The sequence below is a fragment of the Nicotiana tabacum genome, chromosome 19, assembly GCF_000715075.1.
Source record: "Nicotiana tabacum cultivar K326 chromosome 19, ASM71507v2, whole genome shotgun sequence".
In the NCBI taxonomy this organism is placed as follows: Eukaryota; Viridiplantae; Streptophyta; class Magnoliopsida; order Solanales; family Solanaceae; genus Nicotiana; species Nicotiana tabacum.
The window spans coordinates 114,878,184-114,886,221 of NC_134098.1; the positions used below are offsets into that span (position 1 = coordinate 114,878,184).

Consider the following 8,038-nt stretch of genomic DNA (forward strand, 5'->3'; position numbering starts at 1 on the left):
TTGGGAGTTATATAAAATGTATTTTGTGTCACAATTTGCTATAGCTAATTATAAGTATATTTTGAAGATGTTGGAAGTCAACGACAACAAGAATTTGACTTTCAAATTAAATATGAAAAACAAAATATTTACCAACTATTATAACATATAGTTTGAATTAGAGGGAGATAATTGGGATTAGATGTAGCTTTTTTTAAACCTCTTTTGGGTGATCGAAGTAACTATATTTCTTATCCAAAGTTCAAATGAGCAGAAACAAAAATAAAAAATAAAAATATAATGATAGAAGGCTTAACGTAATCGTTGACGCAAGCCACCCCTGCTTACCTAATCGCTCTCCTCATGCAGGTCGCTCCTGTAGGGGTAGGTAGGTGGGGGAGGTTTTGGGGGGGAGGGGGGGACACAGATGGTGAAAGTGTATATATCTGCATTGAATGAGTGCAAATTTACTCAATTTTAGTCATACTAGTTGAGAAAAGCCCAAAAAAGAAGAAAACAGCAAAAAGAGTTAAGAGAGTTTTCTTTCTTCTTCTTCTTCTTCTTCTTCTTCAATTGAGCAATGGCGGACGCAGTTGAGATGCCAAGAGTAAAATTGGGAAGCCAAGGACTTGAGGTAAAACTTCAGGCCATGTGGTTCTTTCTTTGGACAATTTACTATATTTGCAGCTGTCTTGCAATAAACCCTTGTGCTTAATGCACCGGGCTGACCCTTTTTTTTTGGTCAAATCAAGTCTTTGGATATTTTTATTTTGGATATTAGATTACTTTGATTTCGGTTGGTTTTTACACATTAGTGGTGAGATTTAACTTGTCTATCGTGGAATTCAGAAGGAGACGACATAGTACTTTATTTCTGTAATGTGAACATTATTGTTTTGTCATTGTATTGAACCATAGTATGAATTTATTTTAAGGAAGAATGGCGCTCTTTTACCTATAACATCTCTACTCAAAGAGCTTTTAAGCATCAACATTTGCCATCTTAATTGGTCCCAGTGAAGGATCCAAGATTTGAACGCCGTGGGATCTGAGTTGGGAGTATGGGGTTCATATATGTATCTGACTCTAGCTTTACTTGTTTTATATATTAATGTGTATATTTATATGTATATGTAAAACTATTTATGGTTCGAGGTGAATGCCATGGATTCTGAACCTACAGAACCCCTCTGGATCAGTGATTTGTTGCTACATTTGTTGTTTAAACATAACCATGATCAACTTACAGTTTGGATCAGAAGCCAAATTTCATGAACTTTCTCATCTGAATTTGATAGACAAGTTTATTATACTTTGAATGAAGCAGGACACTGTTCCCTTTCCAAAATGGATGCAGTAATTTGCTTTCTAGCTGTTATTTCCCAACAACAACAACAACAAACCCAGTATAATCCCACATAGCTGTTATTTCCCATTCATAAAGATGTTTCTTTTTTCAGTTATTATTTATATGATAGTCATGGTCATTGACGGCATGCAAACCTTTGTTTCTAGGTCTCCAAATTAGGTTTCGGTTGTATGGGGCTTACTGGAGTCTATAATGCTCCTCTTCCCGAGGAGGAAGGGATTGCAATAATTAAGGAGGCTTTTAGTAAAGGAGTCACATTTTTTGACACGTCCGACATTTATGGCATGGATCATGCGAATGAATTCTTGGTCGGGAAGGTAAATACAGACAATTGGCTACTCATGAATCATGATCATCACAAGATGCATTTTTCTTTAGCAGTTCAATTTCAACTAAATGTTTTGTCCATAGAAGCAATCACTTGTTGAGGCTACTAGTATTACACTATCTGATGAACACATTAAAGATGTAGTACAATATTACAGAGATTTTTTTTTTCTTGAACAATTCCATATGGTTTGTCTAAGTGGTGATTCTGGTGAACAGGTCTCCTCCAGTATTACAGTCTCTACGAGATACATATAATGCTCTCTTTAGTATAACCTGAAAAGGGCTGGTCCAACTATATGACTCTCAAAGATGAGAGGATTACCATTTTTCTCATGCTTTGCTCAGATAACTGTCCTGTCGGACTAATTTTGTTTTTCAGTATGAAAAAAGAGAAGTTGCTACAAACTTCTTTCTAGAATCGTTAACTAAGTCATACTTTTCACAGTAGAATATATAGATTTGAAGAGTTCAATTTTCCCTTCTAGCATATCTTAAGTTGACGAAAAAGAAAAATGGAAGATAAATGTTAATGCAGAATTTATGAATATATAACCGACAATGTTGGACTGAAGAAAATTGAATTCTGTTCTTCATGTTCAGATCGTCTTCTACACGAGGTAATAGAATTAGGAAGACCCATTGTTATTCAGTTAAATAGCTGTTTGGTTTTCCTTAAGTAGTCTGTAATCCGTCTAATAACTTCACTGTTTCAGGCATTAAAGCAATTGCCTCGAGAAAAAATACAGCTTGCCACAAAGTTTGGTATTTATAAGATTGAACCAACTAAGATTACAGTGAAAGGAACTCCAGAATATGTTCGTGCCTGCTGTGAAGCTAGCTTGAAGCGCCTACAAGTGGATTGCATTGATCTCTACTATGTGCACCGTATAGACGTAACAGTGCCCATTGAAGAAACAGTAAGTGCTTTGCCAATTTATGGTTCAACTTTAGTTACTTAGCCCACACAAAATTCATCTGCTATGAGTAGGGGGTCGCCAACAATGCTGGCATTCCTAATGAAGAATCTTGCTTTTATTTTTTCCATGAAGCATTTTTATGTCTTATTTTGTCTTTTTTCCATTAACCACGTCACAGTTTGCTGATAAGCTAATTTTCTGATTCTGCTTTTCACTTATCTTTATTTTTCCTTATTGTGGTGAGATTTGTTACAGATGGAAGAACTTAAGCAGTTAGTTGAAGAAGGTAAAATAAAGTATATAGGCCTCTCTGAAGCTCACCCGGAGACAATAAGGAGAGCACATGCAGTTCATCCTATCACTGCTGTACAACAGGAGTATTCCTTATGGACGCGTGACATTGAGGATTATATAGTTCCAGTTTGCAGGTTTCTCTATACTACATTATACATTTTCAAAAAGAAAAGTACCTTGAAATCAAAGGAGTACTATTTAACTGAAATAGGGGCATGTCCGGGGGAGATATTTATTAGTCATTTTTATTGTTGTTTTCTTTTGTACGAAAATATATTATTTCCTCCTTCCCAATCAGAATTATGAAGGACTAAATAGAAAAAGCTAATGGATAGCGATGCTGAGAAATATTAAAGTTACTTTTCTTTCTATCTTGAATCTACTAGGGAGCTTGGAATTGGGATTGTTCCATATGGCCCTGTTGGACGTGGGCTTTTTGCTGGAAAAGCGGTTATTGAAAGCTTGCCCGCTAACAGCTTTTTGGTAAGAAAACAGACAAATTTTATTTTACTTCTACATTATTTCTGTTTTTCACTATTATTATAATATTGTTGCATGAATCCATTTTTGACGTACGCTTGTGAATTTGGAATACATTTACCCTCTATCAGGTTACACATCCTAGGTTTACTGGAGAGAACTTTGAAAAGAACAAATCTATATATTTTCGTCTGGAAGGAATAGCGAAGAAGCATCGTTGCTCTCCGGCTCAACTTGCTATTGCATGGGTCCTTCATCAAGGGGATGATATTGCACCTATTCCTGGTAAGCAATTCTTCTCATAGCTGCACTAATGCAAGATGATCTCAGAGTACTTGCAAAGAAAGAAAGTAAGTATAAGAAAAGCAATGTTCTCTACGAACTGAATTTGTCGTCAAATGCTGAGTTAGTGAGCATTGTTTTCAGGATTTTGGCTAGTTGAAAGAGCTGAACATACTAAGAAGCAAGGGATGGTGTGATTTACTTCAAAGTAGAAAATTTCCATTCTTACGTCTCTAATATTAATACCAATGTATTTTTTCCTTCAGCTTAGTTAAAAACATTACTCAACATGGACTTCATGCAGTGTTTTTAACTATTACACGAGTGCACTATAGGCTGTTTGGAAGAAAAAGGGAAGCACCTCTTTCTCATAATGCAAACGATTTGGATTTTACATTTTAGAGCTTTCACGAAGATGCATTGTAAACACCAGCCATATTAACCATAGTAAAATCAAGGGAGATAGACATGACACCAGAACCATCTGGTAATGATGACTTTAGGCACAAATAATGAAATTAGACTTTGTATAACTTGGGGAGAGGGTGGGTGGGTGGGGGGGGGGAGGGGGGAGATGGTTTTTCATTGATGCGGACATGATTGTTAATTAGCTGCTATTAAGTTTTGTAATGCAAAACAAGCTTTATCACATGAAAGCTTTGTGCATATGCACTCACTTGACACTTGGTTAACCAGAAGATTTGGAGGCTGTATCCATAATAAAAAGGAAAAAAATGAAAAGAAAGCGGTGCAATATTTCCTGTATAAAATTTCCTGCCTCAAAGAAACGGAAAGCATCAAGAAATCAGATGCCGATACAAATTGTGCTTTGATTTCTTAAAGACATGGTGTTGTGAATACTGAGTTAGCTTCCTCTCTCTTACTATAGGTACATCGAAGATTAAAAATCTTCATGATAACGTAGGCTCTGTGAGGGTGAAGCTCACAGAGGAAGACATAAGAGAACTTTCTGATGCAGTGCCCATTGGTGAAGTGGCAGGGGAGAGAATTGGTGAGGCTCTTTATAACACTTCATATAAGTATGGAATTACGCCACCCCCAAGAAAATGATTGATGCACCTGTTGCAAGTGGATTGAGCATGTTGTTTCCTTTTTTACTTCTTAAATCCATTGCCATCTGATTCCTCTTTTTGTACTCGACAGTTGAATAATTAAAGATCAGTCTTCTTGTATTGCTACAGTTAGAATAAAGATCTGTCTGCTTGTGTTTTGTCTCGGGCAAAGTGGAAATGATGTTAGCTATTTTTTTTTCTATTAGAGTTACTTGTGGAGTAATCAAACACTGGCTACTATTGTTAGGCCTAAGCCTTGACTTTTTCCATGAAGTATCATTTGTGCCAACTGTATCACTATTGTGTGACATTGGGTCTTAATCCACATGCTCTTTATAACCACATTCTCGTGTTCACACAAATTAAAGGATTAACAACAACATACATTTAAAGCATTCACACAGTAACAGAATTAACAATATATTTTACATTTCTTTAACACCTTTAAAGGGCATTTATCTTGATTGTGGTTTATTTGGAAAATATGATCCTGTCTACTTCTTATTGCTGATGCTGCAATACATGCTCACTGCAACTTCTTGAAACTGCATTTTAAGGGATTCATATAGGACTGATTAAACTATTGTTCCTCGCCTAAGAAGAAAATGGTAGGTTTCTTTGGCTCAATGATCTCCACTGTTCCTTCCAACATCTTGGCCACTTTCCCCATTGATGGCCGGGCATCTGGCCGATCTTGGATGCACCACAGTGCTGTCTTCACCATCCGATTTACCATGTCAAAGTGTGCCCTTGAATCATATGATTGTTTGATTCGAGGGTCCAAAATATCATCAATGTTCATTTCCTTAAACACCTTATCAAATGCCCAAGCAGGGAAATAATACTGATCACTATCCACCTTTGAGTCATAATGCTCAAAATTCCGTGAACCAGAAACTATTTCCAACAGCACCAATCCAAAGCTGTACACATCTGCTTTCGGAGTGATTGGATCAGCCTTGGTCCATTCTGGTGCTACGTATCCTGGTGTGCCTCGAAATCTTGATATGGTCATCACCTCCTCTTTCTTCTTTAGCTTCGCTAGCCCAAAATCAGACACCTTAGGGCAGAAATCGTCACCTAAGAGAATATTTTCAGGTTTGATATCACAATGTAATACCCATTCCAAACACTCTTCATGTAGATAGGCAATTGCTCGTGCCATGCCAAGTGCTATCCTATACCTGATATTCCAATCAAGTATCGGTTTCTGAGGTCTATCTGGCGATCCAATCCGAGCAGCCTTTTGGAACAGGAATTCATCCAATGAACCATTAGGTACATACTCATACACAAGTATCCTTTTACCCTTTTCAGCACAGAAACCCCATAACCTTACCAAATTCAAATGGTGCATTCGGGCAATGATCGTGACCTCAGCCCAGAACTCAGCATCACCGCCCGTGACATTCTTCAAGCACTTCACTGCCACAACCCGGCCATCGTTCAACTTCCCTTTATAAACATCTCCAAACCCACCTTTCCCAATCTTATCAATGAAATTGTTGGTTGCAGTCTTGATCTCAGAAAAACTAAACCTTTTTGGTCCAATTGCAGGCATGACTTCAAGACCAAAAGTCCTAGCCATATCCCTGTACTTAATATACTTCTTGAGGAATGCCCAAAAGAAGAATACCCCACTAATCAACTCAGCTGCAAAGATAGTTGAGATGATCACAATATTCCTAGTGGTTGCCTTAGACTCCTCTGGTGGAAATGGAAGGCTAATGCTCACTGGACATGAAGTCTCCATCAAACTAGTCATACCAGTGAAATTTGAAACATCTTTTTCTTCATTATCAACCCTCAAATACGTAACAACTTCATTCCCTGGCGACCAAAATCCATACAACAGCTTATCCAATTGAAGCACACAATAGCCAGTCCCATCATACTTGAACATAAAACCTAAGCAATTTTCCGTATCAAGACACTGTTTTTGGCAACTAGAGAAGTTCAAAACCTTAAGGTCAACCCCACCAGTAAAATTGACATAATCTAAAGGCAAAAACTTGGTCTTGCTCAAAAGTGGGACTTTCCTTTCACAAGATTCTCCAGAGATCTTCTTAAACCCCGGAGGACAGACACAAGAAGTCTTAGTAGTAGAAGCATCATACATGCATATAGAGTTTGTACCACACGTACCATGGATTGTACATAGCTGATAAATTGCTTGCCAAACAACAGTCCATTGTTTTAAAACAGGATCAAAGCTGTAGACTTGGAGATTCCCATCATCTTCAAGCTTCAACCTTCTCAGTTTCAGGTCACCGAAATCCGATGAGTAGAAGGGATTTCCACTAGATTGAGTCACTAATCCCGTATCCTCTAAGCGCTGAAGAGAATTTTGAAAAGCGAAGTAGCTGTCATTTCCATTGTAAAAAAGCGTTCTGGATCCGAGAAACTGGAATTTTCCATTACTGGAAGTTGCATTTGTGCCATTGATGTTCTGGTTTGGCAGATATGTGTCAGTTGGATTCAAGAAACTACCCCAGTTACCATAAACCAAATTTCCACTTTCTTGTAAAAAAAGCAGCGCTGAAGTATTTCTGACAACCAAAATACTCTTAGGCCAAAGATTAGGAGCTGAGGAGACTCTAGTTTGGGGGCTTAACTTGAGCTCACCAGAGGTGGAAATGGAAAGGGAAGCAGAAGAATTAACAGGGGAATTTGGGTTAGCAGACCAAACTATAGTTTTGTTGGGTATTTCATAATACCAAATGGAGAAAACATAGGAGTTGGTGGAATTTGATGGTAGAAAACCAGCAGCAAAAGTGGAGTTGGGAGAAAGGAGGATTTGGTTTTGGGTTGGAGTCCAAGGAGAAAGTGTGGAATTGAATATTGTTAGGATTTTGGTTGATTTTTGGGCAGACGAGAAGAGTGGATGATTCAACAGTAAAAAGAGGAGGAACAGAAGGGGAAAGGGAGGAGATGGACAAGACATGGTTGGTTTTGGCATAGAAGGAAGACGGAGTTTTGGACTAATCAATCATATATGGCGGTTTTTTGAGGACTTGTGAGTTGTTATTTGTGTTGACTCTGGACCGTTGACTTTGCTGGCGGCTCTCTCTTTGGAACCAACCCATGGAATACGTCGTATTTTCTTAATTTATAGATGGAATGATTTATGTAAATATGTCCTAAAAATTTGTGGGACTATAAAATCTTTTGAAGCTTTTTTGAAGACTTGTAATTTGGGTTGACTCATGACCCTTGACTCTGTTGGCAGCTTTCTTTTTAGAACCCATGGAATACGCCAATTTTTTTAATTGGACAATTTTCACTTTTAGTCCCTCGAATATTGGTAAATTATA

At 37.6% G+C, this 8,038-nt stretch overlaps 2 protein-coding genes across 2 annotated transcripts; one reads left to right on the top strand and one right to left on the bottom strand.

The window, feature by feature from the left end:
* Window positions 1-428: 428 nt before the first annotated feature.
* LOC107782007 (perakine reductase) lies at window positions 429-4,902 on the top strand. Its single transcript, XM_016602841.2, has 7 exons — window positions 429-613; window positions 1,495-1,665; window positions 2,392-2,595; window positions 2,851-3,023; window positions 3,276-3,372; window positions 3,501-3,654; window positions 4,541-4,902. Exons 1-7 carry the CDS (start codon window positions 560-562, stop codon window positions 4,720-4,722), a joined length of 1,035 nt encoding a protein of 344 aa, XP_016458327.1. The 5' UTR covers window positions 429-559; the 3' UTR covers window positions 4,723-4,902.
* A 154-nt stretch (window positions 4,903-5,056) lies between these two features.
* Window positions 5,057-7,824, bottom strand: LOC107782006 (G-type lectin S-receptor-like serine/threonine-protein kinase At1g34300). The gene has a single exon (XM_016602840.2). The coding sequence runs from the start codon at window positions 7,681-7,683 to the stop codon at window positions 5,305-5,307; it is 2,379 nt and encodes a 792-aa protein (XP_016458326.2). The 5' UTR covers window positions 7,684-7,824; the 3' UTR covers window positions 5,057-5,304.
* Window positions 7,825-8,038: the final 214 nt, after the last annotated feature.

Coding starts and splice junctions, on each gene's coding strand:
- LOC107782007 (XM_016602841.2), top strand. CDS start 560: ATGGCGGACGCAGTTGAGATGCCAAGAGTAAAATTGGGAAGCCAAGGA. Junction 2,596..2,850: donor CAGTGCCCATTGAAGAAACA/GTAAGTGCTTTG, acceptor GATTTGTTACAG/ATGGAAGAACTTAAGCAGTT. Junction 3,373..3,500: donor TGCCCGCTAACAGCTTTTTG/GTAAGAAAACAG, acceptor ACCCTCTATCAG/GTTACACATCCTAGGTTTAC.
- LOC107782006 (XM_016602840.2), bottom strand. CDS start 7,683: ATGCCAAAACCAACCATGTCTTGTCCATCTCCTCCCTTTCCCCTTCTG.